Raw genomic sequence first — 25,509 nt, forward strand, 5'->3', positions numbered from 1 at the left:
AGCAATCCTTATCAAGATCCCAACGTGCTTCTTTGCAGAAATTGACAAGATTATCTTAAAATTCATGTGGAAATTCAAGGAGCCCAGAAGATGTACACTCCCAATTTCAAAACTTAAAATGCAGATCATCAAAATTAAGAACTCTTGTGCTTCAAATGATACCATCAAGAAAGTGAAAAGACAACCCACGAAATGGGATAAAATGTTTGCAAGTCATATAACTGATAAGGGACTTAGATCCAGACTATATAAATAACTCTTACAATTCAACAGTAAAATAAAAATATCCCAATTAAGAAATGGGTAAAGTATCTAAATATACAGTTCTCCAGATAAGATATATAAATGGTCAGTAGGCACATGAAAAGATGTTCACAATCATTAGCCATTAGGGAAAGAGAAGTCAAAGCCACAGTGAGATACCACTTCAAAAGCAGCAGGAATGACTATAATGAGAAAGATGTAATGGTGAAAACAGAGACAAACCAAAGCCCTCATTTGCTGCTGGTGGGAATTTAAAATTGTGCAGTAGCTTTGAAAAATTGCTTTGCAGGTGCTCAAAAGGTTAAACATCCAGTTACTGGTGACTCAGTAATTGTACTCTTAGGCATATACCTAAGAGAAATGAAAATATACATCCAGACAAAAACTTGTACACAAATGTTCATAGCAGTATTAGTCAAAAAGTGGAAGCAATCCAAATATCCATCAATAATAGATGGGTGGATACATAAAATATGTATGTCCCTACAATGACATATTATTTGCCATAAAAAAAGTGCTATGCCATAACATAGATGAACATTGAACACATTATCCTAAGTGAAAAAAGCCAGCCACAAAGAACCACATATTGTACTGTTCCATTTATATGAGATGTACAGAATAAGCCAATAAAGACAAAAAGATCAGTGGCTGCCTAGAGCTGGGGAGGGGATTGGGAAGAGTTGGGGAGAAATGTAGAGTGATCACTACTGAATAACGGGCTTTCTTTTTGGAGTGACAGAAATGTTCTAAAATTGTGGTAATGGTTAATCAACTCTATGACTATAATAAAACCACTGAATGGTATACTTTAAATGGGAGAATCATACAATACAATAATTATATTTCAATAAAGTTGTTAAAGGAAACATAGGCACAGATGTCATTAAGTTTTGTTACTAAAAAAAAAAAATCATGAAAAGAAATATTTCAAGGATCCACATTTTTTCCCTTACACCTAGTCTAGGCCAATCAGCCCTCCTAATTAATAGTAAATATAAGAGTAATAGTAAGTGTGTAGGTGATTATAGCATCTAATAGATATTTAAACCAACACAATGGGTCTGTTATTTAGGTCAATCTAAGTTTAAATGGATGAGAAATTTCTAGTCTGCTAGGGCTACATTTAAGAGAAGAAATTATCAAGGTCAAAGCACTGTTCGTATAAATGGTGGACAGAGAGAGGGACAACCTCAGCACCTAAGAGAACAAGCCTTAAGGATCAATAGAGGTAATCTCAGAGACAAATACAAGACAAATACAAAATACTATTTTGTATACCTAGTAACAAACTTACAGCATGTATAGTGGCCAAGACATGGTGAAAGATAAAAGGTAGTGAAATGTAGTAAAATGGATTCAAATGATTGATGGATCCTTAAGGAAATTAGAGGTCTAGAAGTTGAACTTGATACCAAAAAGGACTAGAATATTTTCTACAACCCAGAATCCTTGATGAGATGGATGATTGAGATAGTATCTCTCATACATTTGTTTTGCACTAATATCTTAGTTATAAGATATTAGTCTTATTCCTTTAAGGTTCTTTTATTGTGTGACTGACATCTTGATAATGATCTTTCAGAGTAACATATGAAAGTGGAAGAAATAAGCAGTAAGAAGCCAACTTGAGGCTTCTGATTCCAGAGGGTGGTGACTCAGTGTCATAGAAATAGACAGCTAAGGATCATGACAGTAATGGTGATTCCAGTTCACTCCCAGGGGCCAAGGAGAAAACTTGTAATGCAAGTTGAAAGTCAGTGAGTGGGTAGAGATTTAAAATACAGTCACATACTGTTTAACAGTTCTTTTCCCATGATTACACCATCCTGCAAGTAAATATTAAAACTGTCCCTTCTTGGGGCGCCTGGATGGCTCAGTGGGTTGAGCCTCTGCATTCAGCTCAGGTCATGATCCCAGGGTCCTGGGATCGAGCCCCGCGTCGGGCTCTCTGCACAGCAGGGAGCCTGCTTCCCTTCCTCTCTCTCTGCCTGCCTCTCTGCCTACTTGCGATCTCTCTGTCAAGTAAATAAATAAAATCTTTAAAAATAAAAAAAATTAAAAAAAAAAACAACAAAAAAACAGAACTGTCCCTTCTGTCTGAGTCCATGGTAGAGGAAAGCATATGATACATTGGGAGGTACTGGCCCATGAAAACAACCCCCAGATTATTTTGGACCATAGAGTCCAGAGTCACTCAAAAATGAAAGGAGGTAATAAGGGTTGCCAGCCCATTCTTTTCCTAATCAACAGCAAAGGGGGCCACAAATCCAAACCTCTGGGGCTGTTTCTAACTGAAGGGGACTTGTGCAACTCTCTTACGCTTTGGCATTCTGCAATACTGGTTAAAATGCGAAAACTAGGCTAGACTGCCATGACAAGCAGAATTAAAGACAGAATGACAAGACAGAAAGAAAATTGTGAATTCTCTTAAAAAGATGAAAGGACAGTCTATACCAATACCTGAAATAGATTCACACTTTGTTTTTCCATAATTCTTTTAAAGTATGATTAATAGGGGCACCTGGGTGGCTCAGTTGGTTAAGTGGCTGCCTTCGGCTCAGGTAATGATCCCAGAGTCCTGGGATCAAGCCCCGCATCAGTCTCCCTGCTCAGCGGAGAGCCTCCTCCTTCCTCTTCCTCTGCCTACTGCTCTTACCTGTGCTAGCTCTCTGTCAAATAAATAAAATCTTTTTTAAAACGTATGATTAATAAATACGTACATTATTAACGATGAACAGATTTTTTTGTAGAGATTTTCGACACCCACTGATTTTCTTGGAACGGACATTCTTCTTCCACACGTTAAAAGCCTTCCATTTCCGGAAAAGCGCAAATATGGGAATCTTAGTGAGTTCTCTGTGATATAGATACTCCTGTTCCCATCGATCAATGTCTATATATTCAATGTCCTCATTATAAATATGCGTTACTGCTTTTTTGCTAATGGTATAGTAGTCATGTTTATTGATGTTCTCATAACTTACAACTCTATGAACAAATAAAAAGAGACAAGTGAATAAAAGTATTCAATACAAAATTAAGCAATTGCATTACTTTTGTGTTCTAAAGAGATAAAACATTTCTGAAAAAACAAATATTATTTAAAACTTTTTAAAAATTCAAACAAATTATTTTTAGATTGAATACTCAGGAAAAGAAGGGGGAAGATGCTTTAAAAAAAAAATAGTTGGACTTATTTTAGACCTTAAAGATTTCATAACTTTGGCAAGATCCTTTACAATCTCCATTACATAATTTTACAGAAACAAGTCAATTACAGATTTTTTAAAGTGTAATACCCCTATATGAAGGCTATCTGAAAATAAGTTATTATTATTAGCTCTTTAGAAACTATTCACTAATAATGGTATAGGAGTTTTACATTACCCAGTATTGAGAGAACTATGAGAAAGAACAAAGCAAGAAAAGATGAATTAGATAAAATTAGAATCAAGACCCAGATTTAGAAAAAAAGTGCCCAATTTATCACAGAATAATTATTGTCGAGACATTGTTTATTTCAAGATATTCCTCTTTCAACTGTCATTAAGGGCATTCCTCAACCTCCTGCATAACAGAAACAGATCAAATAAGGAAGAAAAGCAAGAGAAATAAAGACAGGAGTAAAGACAGGAGAAGGAAATGAAGTAATAAGAATAGAAAGGGCTGATTCTCTAAAATTTCTTAAAACAAGGATTGCCTACAGGCACAAAGTTTTTTTTTTGTAATTTTAGCTGTAACATTAAAATACTGGGTGCAACTTAAATATTAGTAATACAAATGTGAAACATATTGTGATATAGTAAGTTACCAAAATATATTTTTAAATTTAGGAAAATAAAATTCATAAAGATTCTCTGATACTTTAGAATACTAAGTTAATAGACTGCAAAACAAAACCCCAAATTGTTTTTATGTTAAAACTATGCAAAAATTATATGCACTGGGGCACCTGGGTGACTCAGCATCTGCCTTCGGCTCAGGTCATGATCCCAGAGTTTTGGTTGGGATGGAGCCCTGCATAGGGCTCGCTGTTCAGCGGGGAGCCTACATATCCCTCTCCCACTCCCCCTACATGTGTTTCCTCTCTCACTGCCTCTCTGTCAAATAAATAAATAAAATCTTTTAAAAAATTATATGTACTAACAAAGATTAGATAGGAACACTCCAGCGAAAATCAACTGTCCCTTGTCTATGTTCTCTCCTAATCCTTAGCTCTGCATTTTGAACCTGGAGTTCATGGCCCTTTAGTATAGCCTTTGGGTTACCTGGGAAATCCCTGAAATTGTTGTGTGTATACAAATTTATGTACATATGCATGATAACTTTTTCAGAAATTGGGACAAGATTCTCATATATTTTGGGTCTGTCAATCAAAAAATTAAAAACCATTGGAATAAATTGCTTTTAGTTTTTAACATCTATTTTTGTTTAATAATACTGAATAAGAAAAAATATTTTTATAATTAGGGCATACAGGACCAGAATGGAAAAAAAGCAAAAACCAAAACCCCAAGCCAAGGCCTATTCATGTGAGCACAGAAGGAGGGCGTGGGGTGTTATTTAAGTGCTGTTATAGAAAAACATCAACTTGCTCAGCTTTTATGAATCTAATTCCACTGACTCTTTGTGTTCTAATTAACATATCACATCAGAACTGTCTGGGAAAATGCCAGGTATTACATGTTGTAGGTGAGGTAAATGAAAATCATTTTTTTTTCTTTTTTCTTTGCCTATAGCTAAAGATAGAATTAGGACATTCTTAGGGTGATTCTCTACAAAATGTGAAATTTTAACTTGTCTCCGAAACTATAGTCGACTTCAGATGTTTCATTAATATCAGTTATCAAACCAACCTAAAGATAAATCATGTCTAGAAAATTTGCTTTGCATTGGTCTATCTGCTAATAAAGACCCTTCTAGAAGGTGGCAGGTGTTGTCCATGATGTTGAATTCTAACTTATTGGTGCTCGGTGCCACTTTGAAATCTTTTTTATTTACAGTTTACTATCTAAGATCCTTACTCTTGAGCACCTATACCTCTTCCTCTACTACATATTTCTACTCTGCATAGAACAAAAGAACACATGCTAGTCTTTTTCAAATACTGGATCATCAGCATCAAAATCATCTGGGGTGCTTATTAAGAATCTAGATTTCTGGGTCCAACACAGAATCAGAATCTTTTTAAGTATGAGACTCGAGATTCTAGTTAAACAAGCACCCCAGATGATTCTGATACACAGTAACATTTGTGAACCACCAAACTTTATTTGAAAACAACCAACAAAAACAAGGTGGTCACAAGGTGAGCTCTCTCTTCACTTGAATTGAGAATTATCACATTTGATGTCCAAAATTAAGAAGACAGAAAACGTGTGTTGGAGAGGATGTGGAGAAAGGGGACCCCTCTTACACTGTTGGTGGGAATACAAGTTGGTGCAGCCACTTTGGAAAACAGTGTGGAGATTCCTTAAGAAATTAAAAATAGAGCTTCCCTATAACCCTGCTATTGCACTACTGGGTGTTTACCCCAAAGATAAAGATGTAGTGAAAAGAAGGACCATCTGTACCCCAGTGTTCATAGGAGCAATGGCCACAGTAGCCAAACTGTGGAAAGAACCAAGATGCCCTTCAACGGACGAATGGATAAGGAAGATGTGGTCCATATACACTATGAAGTATTACACCTCCATCAGAAAGGATGAATACCCAACTTTTGTGGCAACATGGATGGGACTGGAAGAGATTATGCTGAGTGAAATAAGTCAAGCAGAAAGAGTCAATTATCATAGGGTTTCGCTTATTTGTGGAGCATAAGAAATAACACGGAGGACATGGGGAGATGGAGAGGAGAAGGGAGATGAGGAAAACTGGAAGGGGAGGTGAACCATGAGAGACTATGGACCCTGAAAAACAACCTGAGGGTTTTGAAGGGGCAGGGGGTGGGAAGTTGGGCCAGCCTGGTGGTGGGTATTGTGGAGGGCACAGATAGCATGGAGCACTGGGTGTGGTGCATAAACAATGAATTCTAGTACACTGAAAAGTAATTAAAAAAATAAAAAATTAAAAAAACTAAAAAAAGAAAATCATCACATTTGTGTGCTCCCATCCCAGCCCCGGAGTATATCTCATGGTATCCTCCAAAGAGAGAGGTCTCATCCACTTTTTTCTAACCCTCCTGGCTTTTGGCTACTTTTTCACCTGCATCGAAAAATGTGCAGAACTTCTCTTTAACTTGTAGAAAGCGTCCCTCTATAGAATGCTTTTTCTTGATCCTGCTGCCCATTTAACTTAAAATCATATGTATTCTTCTTTGTCTTAAACTTCCTTTACAATGGTGTGTATTGATGGGCCATATCCCTCCCATCCATTCCTTCCCAAAGTTTCCAAAAACTGATCTTGTTTCTCATAACTCTAATAAAATTCTTCTCTCACAGATGGGCAGGCACTTCCTTCAAGCCCAGTTCTGCTGGCAAGCAGGGTCAAGGAAAGCTTTGCAAAAATTAAGAGGGCCTATGCACAGTTCTCTGTAATCCTCTTCTTAGACTTTCCAGTTTGTTACTGAGGGGGTTACTCTGCAAATACGCTGCTTGGGTCTCTGCTCTTCACCCCACACACTTGGCCTCCGACCACACATCCATTCCGGAAGCTTATCCACCGCACTTCACCTATGCTGACAACTGCCTACTCAGCACTGTTTGGCATCCAGGATTCAGCCTTCAACTTCAGCTGCTTCTTGGATAGTTGCTTTGGATTTTTCTTTCATCAAAGCCTTTCTTTGAGGAAATAATACAAAAATTTACTTAAAGATTTAAAAAGAGAACTTCAGGGGCACCTGGGTGGCTCAGTGGGTTAGAACCTCTGCCTTCAGCTCAGGTCATGATCTCAGGGTCCTGGATGGAGCCCTCCATAAGGCTCTCTGCTCAGAGGGGAACCCCCTTCCCTCTCTCACTCTGCCTGCCTCTCTGCCTACTTGTGATCTCTCTCTCTCAAATCAATAAATATTTTTTAAAAATAAAAATAAAAAAATAAAAAGAGAACTTCATTTGTTCAAGTGCTGTGCTATAGAACTCCTACTTTGCTGATAAACCGATAGCTTTATGATCCAATCAGCTAAGCAGATCCTTAGTTAACGAATCAGGATGAGATGACTGCCTTGAATAAGACTGTATTTTACTAGAAAAAAAAAATCTGGGGTGTATTCTTGCTGTTCAGTGTAGAATCAGGTCAACTTATTTTGCTTTAGAACCTTTATCTGTCCATCTAAAATGAAACTTGGACTCCAAGGCTTCTATTAACTTCAAAAGCAGCTATGTCTTATTTGAGAGAATCATATGGAATAAGGGAATTACACGACCCTGTGGTAGGTCATAAAATGTCCTTAGTTCTCATTTCAGTTTTATCTCAAACTGTACCTACTAGGGTTCTAAAAAATGTTAATTTCTTCTCCTAGAATTCCTTGATTTTCCAAAACAATAAGATCTCAATGGGAGTTGTTATTTAAAACAGGAGCTCTATCTGTGACTGAAAATGTTCCGGTTCATTTTTAAACCAGTCTACCAAGACTAAAGGTGCAGAAACATGGTTTGTCTCCGGCTCAAGAACTTTAACGAGCCTCCTTATATCATCAAATCCAAATTATTCTGCTAGGTGTTTTGGCATTCTCCTCTTGTTTTATATTAGTTCCTTCTTTGTCTCACAAATTGCCCTTTTTCATCAGGCTAATTCATCATATCCCCCTTAGGCCATGTTTGAATGCATACATATGTCTTTGTTTTCTCTTCCTATCTCTTTCAAGTTTCTGATTTCTACAAGCAAAAAAGTAATTACCTGCTTTAAGGTAGTGAGATGTATTGGATAAGTTCATATGGGCCTAAGCAAATCTAAATTCTCTTATTATTTTCATAATTACATAGTTTTAATTGTTATAATTTCAGCATATTTATTGGGTGAAGGTAAGCAAGCAACTTCCTGAAAAGAAATTAGCCAATTTCCTATGTTCTACAATTATAAACCTCAATTTATTTGCTGATGTTCAATATCATGAATCAGTAGGGGCTTAGCTCTAATCTAAACTAGAGAAGAGAAGTAGTTTACTTGGCTTCTGATTTGATCAACCAGAAATGATGAAATATCTGATAAGGAAATCCTTTTTCCCTAAAAAATTAAAGCATATCTAAGAAGAAACTTCCAAATTTCTGTAATAAGAGAGTGCTCTAGGGCCAGTGGTTCTCAGTGTGGGGTCCCTGGAACAGCAGAATCAGCATCTCATGGGAATTGCAATTTCCCAGGCTACCTTCCCCACCTACTGAATCAGAAACTCCAGCGGTTTAACAAGTCCTGTAGGGCTTGCTTGAGAACCCCAAGTCCATGGTGTGCAATACTGAGTTGAATATTGGAATAATCTGGTGAGTTTTAAAGAAATACTGTTGCTCAAGCTCCACCACAAATCAATTAAATAATGTCCTGGAGCAGGGCCAGGGTGATTGTCATTAGTAACCAAGGCTGAAAACCACTATTCTAGGTTCTTCAAGTTTTCGCATGAAATCAAATTATTACCTAAAATTTTCATAGCTCCAGAATAGTGCCAGGGCATGTATATGTGTATGTTTGAAAGAAGGGTAAGGAGACAATATGAAGCTGAGCATTTTTGATGAGCCAAAGTGAAAATATGAGGGGCTTCTAATGTTTCCACGTGCTGACTGAAATTTGACTCATCAGATTTATTTATTTATTTATTGACACAGAGAGAGAGAGAGAGAGAGAGAGAGAGAGAGAGAGCAGGAAGTTGCAGAGGGAGAGGGAGAAGCAGGCTCCCCATTGAGTAGGGAACACGACTCAGGGCTCAATCCCAGGACCCCAGGATCACGACCCAAGCTGAAGGCAGACACCTCACCTACTGAGCCACCCAGGTACCATGTGACTCATCAAATTTAAATTTCTTCATGGACTAGCCCAAGAAAACTGTTGTTGTGTTAGGCAACCTGGCAAGGTTCCTGATAACGTGGCTTCAAAATGATCTGTTATTACATAGCACATATATAACTCACAATAAAGTTTTTTGTAATTATGACTTCGCACAGAAACCACAGTGCTGCCATTGGAGAAAGTACCAAGCTGGCATCTGTGTTTTCTGTTCTAGGCCACTAACCAGGTAATCTTCCTGAAAGGACAGGATAGTTTTAGTTTGAAAATTTTAAAGCTTCCTTAAAAAAATAATTTCAACTTAATAGGCTTAGGAACCATCTGAGAACCAACTTGATCACTTAGAAAGTAATATGGCTTGAGCTGAACGCAGCTGATTATATGGTCCTCATATAACTATGTTTCACAGAGTCCTAATCACTGTATATGTCCCTCAAGAAGTAGTTTGGTGGCTCCACAGGACAGAAATGCATAATTAGCATTATTTAACTCAATCCCAGCACTACTGATATTTTGGGCCAGGTAACTCTTTGCTGTGTGAAGTCGTCCTGTGCACTGTGAGCTGGTTAGCAGCCTCCCTTGCCTCTTCCCACCTGCTACCAGTAGCACCATCGTCTCTAGTTACAACAAACAAAAATTTCTGCAGACATCACCAAATGTCTCCTGGGGGTGTGGGGGGTGGGGAGCAAAATCTCCCAGGTTGAGAACTAGTGATTTAATTTAATGTTTCTTAATTCCATATGATAACAGAATAATTTTTTTAACCATCTACCTATTATTACCACTTATATAGAATGTTCCTGGAAATACACATTGGGAAACACTCTGGTAGAAGAAATATTGTGTCCTCTTTCTTGGCTTTCTATGGACCCTAAAAATGCCTGGGATTTGGGGAGGGCTCTGCCATACATTCTGACGTGTCCTCTAAATTCTAATGGCTTTAAAATCAACATTGCAAAAAGAGGACAGAATCACAGAATTGAAAGGTGGGAGTAGCAGACATTATTTTGAATTTCTATTTACAAATCATAAAACAATATCAAATACCATGGTCCTTCATGCATTTGTACCTCAATTTCCTTACCTTTCAACAACAGAGAATACCCTTCTAATGTGATTCTTTTGAGGAAGAAATAACACTGATGTACAGAAAGCACAGTACAGCCTAGCATAGCATGTGTGACTCAAACGGCAGGAGCAGTTGTCACTATGAAGAGGAGTACATTGGGCATAGTGTGTGAGAGGCTGGGTTCTAAAGTCTGACTACATGGGTTTGAATCCCAGTACCACAGTTTACTAGCTGTCTCAACGTGGTCAAGTTACTTTAACTCTGCCTCAGTTTCATCATTTGTAAAATGAATACATTAATATTAGCTACCTTTAGAGTTGGCATGAGTATTAAATGAATTAATACATATGAAGAATCGGGAAAGTTTGGGATATGCTAAGAGTTGGTATTTGTAGTATCGTGGTACAGTATTCACCCATCACATTGCAAAAGTCTGGTTACCACTACGGCCGTATAGAAGCACCCACAGTTCCTTATCAGTGTGATCAAGGTTCTATTTCAATTACCAAAATTAAAAAATAGCAAAATATGGACATATATAAATAAAATAATAGGAAGATGAGAGGTTCTACAGATATGGAAAAAAAGCCCACATCTACTAGGGAGGAAATTGTCAGACACCAACAGTGGCTCCTTTTTCATGAGCACAAAAAAGAAATACTTAAATATTGCCCCACCAGTGGGTCTTCTTAGCTTCAACTAAATGCTCAGGTTAATAAAATTTCCATGGGCTCTATATGGCATGGCTCTACTTAGAAAGGCATAGGGTAGGAACTACTTCTCACCATCAGGGCAGCATCAGAACTCTCCTTTTCCACGGGGCTACTTGCAGGAATCTAGGAGCCACCCAGGAGCTACCCTCTCCCTAGATGACCACTCAGATGCAAGGACATGAGCTCCACACTGGGTGGGTATGGAAGCCACCCTGGCTTCAAAGCTTCATTACCCACAGGAGCCAGTATCTCTTACAGTAACTCTATAAGCATAGATTTCAGGATTCCTGCAAGAGACATGCCTAGTAAAAGAGTTATTTGAGAGACAGAGAGAGAGAGAGAGCAAACATGGGAGAGGCAGAGGAAGAGAGAATCTCAAGCAGACTTCCACCAACCACAGAACCAAATGTGGGACTCAATATCAGGACCCCAAGATCATGACCTGAGCCGAAACCAAGAGTCAGATGCTTAACTGACTGAGCCATCCAGGCACCTTGAATTTACTTTTCTAAGATGTATTTATTTTTAGAGAGAGAGTGCATGCATGAGCAGGGGGCGAGTAAAGGGAGAAGGAGAAGAAGGATCTCAAGTCAACTCCCCACTGACTGGGAGACTCTTTTTCAAGACCCTGAGACCATGACCTGAGTGGAAACCAAGTCAGACACACAGCCAACTGAACCACCTAGGTGCCCCTAGAATTCATTTTTAGTCTCTCCCAATGCATATATAATTTATAAATCAGGGGTCATTTTTATCAGAAGCAATGTTGCCTAGAAATAACAAACATTCTACTCTGATTGGGATACCAGTGAAACAGAGCTTTATAGTTAACTAAGCTCAGATTCTCATGCAGAGGAAATTGCTCTACAGTCCCCTAGAACAACACTTCTCAAGCTACATGTCCTAACATACCCATACAAAGGTAACATTCTATAAGGCATACTGGTGAAGACATTAATTATAAGTTCCTTATATTAGAATAAGAAAAATAACATACAAGGTACTCAGGGAAATATTCAATACGGAATTTGATAAAACTTCCAAATAAAGCATAGCTGATAAGCAACCACACCTGGGACTAAACTTTTTTGAAGTAGCCCCCTGAATTTCTAATCTAGACATGATGAGTGGTCTGCTCAAATTCTTGACAGGCACCACTACTGAGAAACTTTGTTTACAGAAACAGTAGACAACAAATGGCAGATGATTTATTGCTTTGTCTCTTATGGTTGGAAACTCCCTTTTATATTAACTAGAATTTGGATAATTCATTCTCTTGAAATTGAGAACCAAATGTACTACCATTCTTTAATTCTAATAGCCTTCCCTTTTCCCCCTTTGATAGTGCATTGTTGAAACTTCTTGTGAAATGCAAGTTGACTTAAAATTCAAACATTTCCATATCAAGTATTTCAGAAACAATGGTGAAGCTTTCTCTGAAACACAGATTACTCTATTTGACTGAATTTTTCTTTAGGCTTAAATCCCTAAATTGTACACCAGATTGTACACTACAAATCACTAGAGAAGCATTTTAAATATCATTTTTCCAAAGCTGAATTCCAAGATGTTTTGAATTCTTAATCTTTGTCAGTACATGTTGACACATTTTCAGGCAGATCCCTAATTTTTTATGAAGTTCATTCAGGTGCTCAAATGTCAATTAAGTAATCCAGTTATGAAACCAAGAGCTATCCACTAAACCTGCACAGTTAAATTGTTTGCAAAATACTTTCTAATTCGTGACAAAAGTTTTCCTTTGGATCATCAATGCATTTAAATCTGAAACAACAAAAAATGGTATTGTGCTCATATTTTTTGGTTATGTCTTAGACTTTATTGTAGTCACAATTTTGATATTTAATTTGAAATTCATAACTGCAAGGAAACATTTACCTATGGGCATTCCTTTGCAAATAAAATAATTTATTACTTGAATGTAGGATTGTCAGAATAAACTCTAGATGTAATATATATTTTTAAGAAGCATTTCCATAATGTCTCATTTGCCTTAACTATTTCATTGCCAGCAGCATCCCCCCACCAACAAAAAAGTTCTTCCAAACATTTCACTTCTGTGATTCTACATAGTACTGTTATCTAGCAGTTACTACTCACTATAGGTTCATCAGTATTCAATAAAACTCTTTTTCTGCAATAAAATGTCCTGGAGTGTTAATTAATTTCTGTTATCTGATATGTTGATCTGGTAGTCATATTTTTTTAAGTCAGGTTTATTGGGGTACAATTTACATAGAGTAAAATTCACTCTTTTTTCTTTTCTTCTCTTTTTTTCTTTTTCTTTCCTTCCCTAATGTCCATCACCCAGTTACCCCACCTACTAGTAGTATTTTTGATAGATTTCCTTTGCTATTCTGGTAACAAATAGAACCAAGAAAATGTTCATATAGGCTATTAAAATCGCAATTATGCAATAGTGAGTTTTTCTGACATTAGATACTAATTGTGTGTTCTTGCATTCCTAGCTTAAGTCTATTGATGAGATGTTAATCTAAAAACAAAATTTGGTTTCATATTTTGTTCTTCAATATGCCTCAAAAAGTTCAAATCCTTTTCTGGGTACAGTGAATATCTTTTGGTAAGGTGTTGATACAACTTCCTTGGAACTACTGATTCATTTGATAACATTTCCATACAAAGAGGTGTTTAGGCAAAGGATAGAAACACTACTGTGATTCACAAATCCAAGTTTGAGATCGTTCTAATTATGTTGCCTAGTTTACAATCTTTTTCCTTTTAACCACTGTGTTTATCTTATAGTTCCCATAATTTTCTAGCTTTAGCAATAAACTCTCAGAGAAGACATAAATAAATGTAAATATGTCTATGAATTAGAATAATTAATATTATAAAATGTCCATACTACTCAAAGCATTGTACAGACTCAGTACAATCCCTATTAAAATTCCAAAGGCATTTTTCACAGAATTGGAACAAACAATCCTAAAATTTGTAAGAAACCACAAGAGAATCCAGATAGCCCCAGCAATCTGAGACAAAGCAAAATGGAGATATCATGCTCCCTGATTTCAAACAATATTACAAAAACTAAACTAATCAAACCAGTATAGTATTGGCATAAAAGCAGACACATAGAACAAGAGGACAGAATAAGGAGTCCAGAGATAAACCCTGTATATATGGTAAATTATTTTATTACAAAGGAGCCAAGAATATGCAGTGCAGAAAGAACAGTGTGTTCAGTAAATGGTGCTGGGAAAACTGGACAGTCACATGCAAAAGAATGAAACTGGATCACCATCTAACATCATACACAAAACTGAATCAACATGGATTAAAGACTTGAACACAAAACCTGAAACCATAAAACTCCTAGAAGAAAACATAAGTGGTAAACTCCTTGAGACTGGTCTTGGTGATGATTTTTTGGATTTGACACCAAAAGCACAGGCAACAAAAGCTAAAATAAACAAGTGGGACTACATCAAATTGAAGATCTTCTGCATAGTGAAGGAAATCATCAAAATGAAAAGGCAATCTACTGAAAGGGAGGAGATATTTGCAAATCATATATCTGATAAAGGATTAATATCCAAAATAGAGGGGTGCCTGGGTGGCTCAGTGGGTTAAGCCGCTGCCTTCGACTCAGGTCATGATCTCAGGGTCCTGGGATCAAGTCCCGCATCGGGCTCTCTGCTCAGCAGGGAGCCTGCTTCCCTCCCTCTCTCTCTCTCTCTCTGCCTGCCTCTCTGTCTACTTGTGATCTCTGTCAAATAAATAAATAAAACCTTTAAAAAATATATCCAAAATAGATAAGGAACTCATATAACTCAATAACAAAAAGTCAAAGAATCCAATTAGAAAATGGACAGAGGATCTGTATAGCTATTTTTCCAAAGAAGACAACAGGCACATGAAAATATGGTCAACATCACTAATCATCTGGGAAACGCAAACCAAATCACAATGAGGTATCATATGACACCTGTCAGAATGGCTTTTATCAAAAAGACAAGAAATAATAGGTGTTGGCAAGGATGTGAAGAAAAGGGAATCCTCTTACACTGTTGGTAGGAACGTAAACTGGTATGAGTACTAAGGAAAACAACAGGAAGTTTCCTCAAAAAACTAAAAATAGAGCTACCATATGATCCAGGAAATTCACTACTAGATATCTATCTGAAGAAAACAAAAACAATAATTCAAAAAAGATATATGTGCCCTTATATTAACTGCAGCATTACTTACAATAGCCAAGATATGAAAGCAATCCTGAGTGTCCATTAAAGAAGATAAAGAAGATGTGGTGTGTGTCTGTCTGTGTGTATGTATACACACAGACACATATACACACAGACACACACACCATATATATATATATATATATATATATATATATATATATATATACCTCTCTCAGCCATAAAAAAAAATGAGATCTTGCCACTTGCAACAACATGGATGGACCACTAGGGCAAGTAACTTAATCATTTTTTAACTCATTTGTTTTTTTTTTTAAGATTTTATTTATTTATTTGACAGAGAGAGATCACAAGCAGGCAGAGAGGCAGGTAGAGAGAGAGGAGGAAGCAGGCTCCCCGCTGAGCAGAGAGCCCGATGCGGGGCTCGATCCCAGGACCCTGAAATCATGACCCGAGCCGAAGGCAGCGGCTTAACCCACTGAGCCACCCAGGTGCCCCGCATTTTGTAACTCATTTGTAAAACAGAGGCAATAATTGTATCCATCTTATAGTATTTTGTGAGGACTTAATGATTTACATATATACATACTTTGCCTAGAACATAGCAAACCCCAATAAATCATTTTTTATGATACCCAAAATATGGGGATTCACTTTAGTGTGCTCATACAATTCTCTAGCCAACTGTCTCCCCCCATACCTCATGGCTACCCTTCAATTCCAGTCACTCTTGTTCAAGCTCTAAGTCTAACAAAACCAGGATTATTTTGTCTTGATCAATTCCATTCTCTATTCTCTGTGCTCTTCATGATCTCCCTAGTTCCTGATCTTTTTGTGTTTGTTTAATTTGAGAGAGAGAGAATGAGAGAGAGAGAGACCATGGCCGGGGCGGGGTTGGGGGCGGTCAGAGGGAGAAGCAGACTCCCCACTGAGCAGGGAGCCTGACATGGCACTTGATCCCCAGACTCCAGGATCATGACCTGAGCCAAAGGCAGTTGCTTAACCAACTGAGTCACCCAGGAGCCCTAGCTCCTGATCCTTTGCCTTGCTTCCTTTTTCCTCGCAGGATTGCTGCCCAGAGTCACCAGTACGCCCCCTTGCTGAGCAAAATAACCTGCAGCATATAGTTGTGTGCTCGCTCAGGTTGATATTCCAGCATATTTAGACATCTCCTTAAAGCTTATTCCTGACAAAATTGTTACACCTAACACATAGCACTACAGTGATATTTTAGAACAAACTTGATAAAAGGAACTATTTTCTTACTTCAGGCATCATGGTAGAGATAAACATAATAAAACTGTACATCTGATGTTTTTCACTATACTTGAAAAATATGCAAAGGCATTATATTTTATCAAATTACTTTTTTTTCTTTTTTAAGATTTCACTTAGTTACTTGAGAGAGAGAGAGAGAGAGAGCACACGAGCCCAGGGTTGGCGGGGGGGCGGGGAGAAGGAGACTCCCCACTGAGCAGGGAGCCCAACATGGTACTTGATCCCAGGACCTGGGACCATGACCTGAGCTGAAGGCAGCCCCTCAGTTGCCTGAGCCACCCAGGTGTCCCTTATCACATTACTTTTAAAAGGAGTTTAGTTTAACATGTCCTTATCTCATTGACCCAGTATTTCCTATTTTTAACTTCCAATTTAGCTGCTTCCAATTTTGTACCACTCAGTGATTATCTTTTCATAACATTTCTGATATCCGGAGTTCAGGCCAGGGAGAAAAAATGAACATCAACCCTAACACATAATAAACTATGATTCCAACTCTGTCTTCTTAGGTGAGACCTTGCATATTCCCATCAAGCATCATGACTATCAGTCCAAAGAAGTATAAAACATCAACTCAGAGGGTGCCTGGGTGGCTCAATGGGTTAAGGCCTCTGCTTTCAGCTCAGGTCGTGATCCTGAGGCCCTGGGATCGAGCCCTGTGTTGGGCTCTCTGCTCGGCGGGGAGCCTGCTTCCTCCTCTCTCTCTCTGCCTGCCTCTCTGCCTAGTTGTGATCTCTGTCAAATAAATAAATAAAATCTTAAAAAAAAAAACAACAAAAAATATATCAACTCAGTTCCCCAAGTAGAAGTGCTCATTAGTCTAGAAATACCATTAATTTCCTGAATTGGACAAAAGCACAGTTTGCATATTCATCTTTCATATTTTGTCTTGTGCTAGTAAATAGATGAAAATCATTTTACATTTGGCAAAATTTTACTCCTCTCATAATGGGGAATGAATTATCACAAATGGCATCTCTTAATATCTGGGTTATAATTTTTTTAAACAAGAGAAAGCTATGAAAACATTTCACATATTAATCAAGAAGTATTAAAAATCAGCAAATAAACCATTTTTGCTGATCAGTCACCACTTAAGATCCATAAACTCTTCTCCAAAAGCTAGAAAGAACTAGTAAGGCAGCTGTGGGGATGACAATACTATTGAAGGGATTTTTTTGATTTTTTACTTCAAAGGGCTTTAAATTCTATTGTATGTTAATTCTCCATTAAAAACAAAACAAAACAAAACAAAAAACCTCACTCAACCCCTATTCTCCTTTCATCTACCACCTCAATCCTTGTCTATCTTCAGTATCCCGAAATTAGTAGATCCAAACCCAAACTCACTTTTTTCCCCCAACAAATCTGTCCCATCCAACCTTCCATGTCTCAGATAATAGCACTATTCTTGCTCAGTCAATAGATCATTAAAGTCATCCTGAACTCCTCTCTGGTTGTCCACCTTGCATATAGTCCATAAAAACATCCTGTTGGCTTGACCTTCAAACTTTTTTCCACTTTTCATCACCTCCACCTGGTTCATCTCTCACCTGAATAGCCATCAAATTGGTCTACTTGTTTCAGCCCTTGCTTCTCACAAGTCTAATCTCTACACTGCAATCAGAGCAGTCCTTTTCAAAAATGTAACTCAGATCATAACACTTCTCTGCTTGAAGTCTGTCCATGGTTCTCCACTTTTCTCAGAGTAAAAGCTAATGTTCATACCATGGCTGGAAAGCCCCTTCATGATCTGTACCCTAGCTCTCATTCACTCTACTGTGGTCACATGAGCCTGCTCTTTTCTTCCTGTCTATGCCAGGTATGCTCCTGCCTTGGGATATTTGTATTCACTTTCCTGCTGTCTGGAATGCTCACTTCCGCCCACCAGCACATCATTCACTCCTTCTCCTTCCATTAATTACTCAAATGGCAGCTTGTCAATGAGGCCCACCCTGACATCTCAGTTAATTCACAACTTCTTCCCCAGAACTCCCAATTTCCTTCACTCTACTCTCTTTTTTTCTCTAATACTTATCACCATCTAGCGTTCTCTGTAATTTACTCAGATAATGTGTTTATTATTGTCTCCTTCCGCTAAAATGTAAGCTTCATGAGGACAGCGATTTCCATCTAGATGGTTCAATAACACATCTCTAGTACCTAGAAGAGTTAATGCTACAGAGTGGGTAATCGGTACATTTTTGCCGAATGACTGGATTCTTACAAGCATCTCTGTTCTTTCTTCAAATTATTTCTCACTCTAATTAAGCTCTTTGAGATTTATAGTAAATCTACCATCTAAAAATTTTACTAAAATGTTATTCTTCTCTCCCTCTTTTTTCCAGAAGGAGAGCTGTCCTTGGTGTTACCTGACTCAGTCAAAACTACAGTGCTGCATAAGGGAGAATAAGAGAATTCTTTTTTTTTTTAATTTTTTTAAAAGATTTTATTTATTTATTTGACAGACAGAGATCACAGGTAGACAGAGAGGCAGGCAGAGAGAGAGGGGGAAGCAGGCTCCCTGCTGAGCAGAGAGTCCGACGTGGGGCTCGATCCCAGGACCCCGAGATCATGACCCGAGTCGAAGGCAGAGGGTTTAACCCACTGAGCCACCCAGGCGCCCCAGAATAAGAGAATCCTTAAGAATTATTTATCCTCCCATGTAGCAGAGAATGGGAATTTGGTGGTAAAGCTAAACTACTGTCACCTTCCCAGGAAAGGCTATCTTGACAGCTGTTATCAATCCAACTAAACAACAATGGAGGAAAGCCAGTATTATCTTTAAATTCTACTACCTGTTGTGCTGAACTTTAAAGCAATTCATAGGGGCACCTGGGTGGCTCAGTCAGTTAAATGTCTGATTTGGGCTCAGGTCATGATCCCAGGGTCCTGGGATCCAGCCCTGTGTCACTCCCTGCTCACTGGGGAGCCTGCTTCTCCCTCTCCTCCCCCTTGTGCTCTCTCTTACTATCTCTCTCTCTCTCTAATAAATAAAATCTTTTTTAAGACTCACATTTGTATGATCCTTCTAATTATTTCAACTACAAATGTATTTAATAATAATAAAGTGTATATGTGAGTGTGTGTTACTAATCTGTATAAATACCTTAAGTTATCAAGCTCCTTTCATTTATAAAAAAATATTTATCTCTACTAAGGAAAGTTGAAATAACATATAAAGCAAATCATGTACCTACTTTTTGTATCTTGCCATCTTCTTTTCTCAGTAATCACAAAATATCAAAATTATCTTTGGAATACTGGTTAACAATAGATGACACTATATAATATAAACATAGAAGAAGCACAACAGTGCACTACTCTGTAAAATAATGTCTACAAGGAAAGGAAAGCTAAATGGAAAAAATAAGTAACACTGTTGTGATTAAGATTCATTTGTCATCTGATGATAACCAAATTTATATTTGACATTTATCATTAATGCCCAGCCAATTTGGGCTACATTTGAAATCTTAATTGAAACTGTTACTGTTTAATACATTGTTTTATAAAAGAGAACTCACCTGAGATTATATGTATCATAATCAATGGAAGATGTTGGCACTGCAGGGATCATGTAAAGAAATCCAAGATGTTCATTTTCACGTATTATTTTAATGATTTGCAAGGGATTACAAATGTTGGCTTTAATGACTTCTTCCCGGTCATGGAAAACATACTTAGGGTACGCTGAGGAACTAGTCCCATAGAGACCTATTCTTCCAATACCGGCATGGGACTGTTTAGCAGAGGGAGTGAACATCTCAGTAGAGGGCCGCTGGGTCTAAACAAAGCCAATTTTTAAAAATATGAATTTTTGCAAAAAACAAAGTATAAAAAATTGACAAAGTATTAACCTCAAGCACTAGTTACCATACTGTTTGAGATGTTTGGGTTCAACGGCAAACATTTTTGAACAGAAAAATTCAAATTATTATAATTATCCAGGTGTCCATCCCCTTTCTCAACCCCCCAGCATCGCTCCCATTGCCACCTTCTCTCCTTCAATTCTGTGTTTGTTACATCAAAACACTACCAGCTCTCTGGGGTTCTCGGGAGCCCAGCACTCATCCTGCTCAGTTGCTTTGCATCCATCTTGAATATGGCCTCTCCCCTCAACCTCCTCACCTAGTTCTGAAGACCTTAATGCTTTTCAGTGAGTGAAATCTTAAACAGCCATTATCATGGCTCATAATAAAATTCTTTTTAGTGAATGTAAGGGGTGGTTACCTTGAGTATTGGGGATCATTATATAATAATAGCCTTGCAGAAGACTACATGCTACAAACTCATGATTGTCTGCTCTGTAGACCAGTGCTTCTCACATTAAAATGTCCATGTGAATTCCCTAGGTGTCCTGTTAAAATGCAGATTCTGTCATCAGTCTGGGGTGGAGCCTGAGATCCCACATTTCTAACCTGCTCCCAGTTGCTGCGGATGCTGTGGACCACCACTGGAGCACCAAAGCTAAGTCCCCACCATGGTCACACACTTGAACTTTGCTCTAATCCCCCCCGTTCCACTGTCTGCTCTCAGTACCATTCACAATCCTTTGTTCCTCCCCCAGCAAACTCTGGGGCAGCATCATATATACCCCCTCCTCCCATGGAGGAGGTTGATAACCACATTTCAGGAAATTTGACACTAACTTCAACTGTTACTACCTGGTCCCACCAGTAGAGGGGCAACTGGCATCCTGACAAAAGAAACACCATGGCAGATCTGCTTTGTTGAATAACTGATGTAAATATATAAATGATAACTTTATTGCCTATGAGCATAACTAACAGAGGCTGCCATTTGTTTCTTTCTGTCTTTTTTTTTGTTGTTTTTGGAGATTTTATTTATTTGATAGAGAGAATAAGAGTGCACAAGCAGGGGGAGTGGCAGAAGCAGGCTCCCCACTGAGGACTTGATCCTAGGACCCTGGGATCATGACCCAAACCAATGGCAGATGCTTAACTGACTGAGCCACCCAGGAGCCCCGGGGCTACCATTCCAAGAGAGACTGATAAGCACAATCCCTATGAAACATCCCCAGAAAGGTTGTATTCACAGATCCCATCTTTCTCCCTCTCTCATTAAATACACCCCAATGAATAGGAGTTTCAGATAAAAATCCTATGAAGTTTAGAGCTGAAGAAAATACATCTTTGAACTCAAAAGATACAATGTGTTTTTTCAACTTAATGGCCAGGGACAGCAGCAATAACACTGTTTTCTTATATAAAAGAATAGGCCAAACCAGATACCCGTAAACCAGAGAAAATACACATTGCCTTCTCCCAATGTTTCAACAAGGGCTGAAGTCAACTTTAATATTTTTATGGGACTACAGTATTAATATTTTTAACAAAAAATGCATGTATTTTCTTTATTAAATCCTTCAAAAGTTTTAGTGCCTTCTAAGTACAAGATTTCTTCAATAGGCCTATATATTTTCGGGGCACCTGGGTGGCTCAGTGGGTTAGGCCGCTGCCTTCGGCTCAGGTCATGATCCCAGGTCCTGGGTTCGAGCCCCGCATCGGGCTTTCTTCTCAGCGGGGAGCCTGCTTCCTCCTCTCTCTCTGCCTGCCTCTCTGCCTACTTGTGATTTCTCTCTGTCAAATAAATAAATAAAATCTTAAAAAAAAATAGGCCTATATATTTTCATCTGAGTTCTTATTTCCAGTTATGTAACTCAGTGCAAAGATATAATTCAATTTAAGCAGCCATACAAGTTCAGATTTTGTGGAGGCGGTAGAAAAAGAGTGAAAAAAGTATGTATGTATGTATGTATGTGTGTGTGTGTATTTAAAGATTTTATTTATTTATTTGAAAGAAAGAGTGTGCACACTCGAGCAGGCACACGAGTTGAGGGAGGGGCAGAGGGAGAGGGAGAAGCAGACTCCCCACTAAGCAGGAAGCCTAACACAGGGCTCAATCCCAGGACCCTGAGATCATGACCTGAGCCAAAGGCAGACCCTTAACCGACTGAGCCACCCAGGAACCCCACGAAGCATTTATTTATAAAGTATAGAACACCTGTAGTGTTCTCTATGCTTGATGTCCAGTCCAATTTGTTAAGTCATTCTTCCTTATTTACCAGAAGCAAAACCTCAGCTGCCTTCTTTTATCTCCCAGGAGTCCTCACTGATATATTCCCATTCTAAACTCATTCTGAGAAATCAATATCCCCCCCAAATGACCCTCTTTTCAGAATAAATACCCTTTTCTTTTTATATAGAATATCCATTTCTTCTACGTTTCCCTATAACCCCTAACTCTTACTGAATTCTTCACTTAATTACAACTACAACCAGGTATAACACACAATATAACATTCCCTTTTAGCCCTCTCCCTTCATCCCAAATGTACATAATTTCATTCCTCTCCTTTAAATTGAAGATCATGATGCTGACTTTACATCAAATAAACTAATTTATGGGCAATCAGAACTTTCTTGGCCTTACTTAAGATAGCTTGCTCTCCTTTCCTATTTTAGAGAAACAAAATTGAGGCTTTATAATTTCATACAATTGATCATGTAATATTCTTTGAGGGTGATCTCACCCACACCCACAGTGAGTCTCCTTCCACTCAACTTCTCAAACCCACCGTTCTCCCACCTGATCTGCCTTATTAACTTTCCATTCATTCCTCCAAGCCTAGTGCCATTCCCTAGAGAGGCATTTCCTCCACTGACCCTTCCCTTCACCACCAGGGGCAAGCATTCCTTCCTATTCAGTTCAGTCACAGTTTGTACTTCCAATGACCAATGAGACCTCTGACTGCACCTCACTGAGTCTGAGCGCTTACAGAGATTCTGCAATCTTCGAGGGTGGAACCTGTCTTCATCTGTTCCTCTCCGCTACTCTAGCCCACAGCCTGAAAGACGCTAGCACTGAAATGTTCAACGGGTCTCAAAGGATCCTCTCAAAAAGCTCGGAGAATTCTCAGCTCTGTTGGCATTTTTACCATGAGTGTGTCCACATTTTCTTCTGCTTCTATTCCTCTGTTTAATTATCCGCAGCTATTTACAGAGAGCTCTGCTCTGGTGATTTCTCCCAAGCTACTACTCACTTATTCCTTTCAAGGCAGCGTGCCACTCTACAGCTCGCCAATCACAGAAGCTGTCTTCCTAGCTGGTTTAGTTTCTGTTTTATTGCCTTCACCAAGGTCTTCAAAAATTGTCATTCTGGATAATAATGATGAAAATTTCACAAAAGGTAAAATAAAATTCAAAACACTATTATGTCTTCTTTAATATGCAAGACAAGATCAGAGGACACTGAACAGATGGTGCAAGTTTTCCTTTATGATTTTCCTCTACTGTCTAAATTTTCCTGGAAGAAGAACTGAGAAGTATGGTATTCCCCAAACACATTGTGCAACCTGATAGAGAAAATTTTTGCAACTATTCTTATGGGTTATAAAAATGTTAGCAATGTTATAGGAAACTAAAATTAAAGTGAAAGGCTCAATTAAGTACTTTAATAGTATACCTTTATTTTCTTTGCTGCAGGATCTTGGTGTTCAGGATACTGAATAGATACTTTGGCAGAACCTCTTTCTTCACTGCTTCTTGGAGATTTTGTGATTCCAGAAGTGACTAACTGAAGTCGGTTCTGCTCATATATGTATTCTGGCCTCTTACGATCTTGGTACGCTTTTAGCACTGGCTTTTGGGAATAAAGAGACATGTTAATCTTTTTTTTTTTAAGATTTTATTTATTTGTCAGAGAGAGTGAGCACAGGCAGAGGCAGAGGGAGAAGCAGGCTCCCTGCTGAGCAAGGAGCCCGATGTGGGACTCGATCCCAGGACACTGGGATCATGACCTGAGCCGAAGGCAGCCGCCCAACCAACTGAGCCACCCAGGCGTCCCAATCTTTTTAATATTAACATGAGCTTGTCTTATTCTTTGGACTCTACTCCTGTTGGAAACTGATCTCCCTGGACTAAATTCCTATCGAAGTCACAAACATTGTGGTAGTTATCATCATGGTCTGGCCACAGCCTATCACTACACTAAGACTTTTCTATTTGGTTTCTATCAATTCTGTCCCTTAATGACCAATGAGTACTTCTAGGAGTAAGGTTCTGACAGAAAAGGCTCAGAAGCATGAAATCACATGTGCAATAATTGGGCATTACAAGCCCCCACCATTCACTACAACAGTTATTGTGAGAAGGACTGCACAATCCTCACACTCTACCCAAAAGTCATTAATCAATTTCCATAGTCACAATGATTGAAGATCTAAAAGAAATTGTGGCATAAATAGATAAAAGAAATTGTGGCATTATATTAGGCTGATCAAATTTCAGATTAAGGCAATTAAAATCCAGCATTCAACATGATACACTAGTGCAAGGAATTCACCATAATGGCTTTACATTTCTAAGCATTATGATTTTAGCATGATAGCTAATCTCTTACAACTGGAGTGAGAAAAAAATGGAGTAAGCATAGGAAGCAGCTGTTTAAATTACATTTGGTTTTGGCTAAAAATCTCTCTTGAGCCATTCACTGAAGAATGGACAAAAAAAACTACATAAATGGAGGCAGGAGGATCTCAGCTATATAAAAGTGTAGAAAAGAAACACAGACCAGAATCATAAGGTAAGAAGGGGGAGAAAAGCTTCTGCAGAGCGGGTGAAACCATCAACAAAATGAAAAGGCAATCTACCAAGTGGAAGAAAGCATTTGCAAATAATATAGTGAATGGGGGTTACGACACAAAATATATAGAGAACTCATACAACTCAATAGCAAAAACAAAATAATCCAATTTTTTAAATGGGCAGAGGATCTCTATAGACACTTTTTCCAAAGAAGACATACAGATGGCCAGCAAGTATATGAAAAGATGCTCAACATCACTAATCATCAGAGAAATGCAAATCAAAGCCACAATGAGACACCACCTTATACCTGTCAGAATGGCTATTAACAAAAAGATAAGAAACAAGTGTTTGTGAGAATGTGGAGAAAAGGGAATCCCCATCAACATTTAATAACACAGTTCATGTATTTTTATCTTGTGTATTACAACAAAGTATTGCATCTGTATTTTTACAACTTT

General features: G+C 38.2%; 1 protein-coding gene across 2 annotated transcripts in view; it reads right to left on the reverse strand.

Annotated features, from left to right (window-relative positions):
- DNAH6 (dynein axonemal heavy chain 6) overlaps positions 1–25,509 on the reverse strand; it is a 229,344-nt gene that overhangs the window by 194,376 nt on the left and 9,459 nt on the right. For both annotated transcript variants that reach the window (XM_047745429.1, XM_047745428.1), the window contains exons 3-5: positions 23,928–24,104; positions 19,967–20,226; positions 2,988–3,255 (exon numbers count right to left, since the gene is read on the reverse strand). In XM_047745429.1, the coding sequence (XP_047601385.1) occupies positions 2,988–3,255; positions 19,967–20,226; positions 23,928–24,104 (705 nt within the window). The remainder of the gene's footprint in view (positions 1–2,987; positions 3,256–19,966; positions 20,227–23,927; positions 24,105–25,509) is intronic.

Source organism: Lutra lutra, chromosome 9 (assembly GCF_902655055.1).
Source record: "Lutra lutra chromosome 9, mLutLut1.2, whole genome shotgun sequence".
In the NCBI taxonomy this organism is placed as follows: Eukaryota; Metazoa; Chordata; class Mammalia; order Carnivora; family Mustelidae; genus Lutra; species Lutra lutra.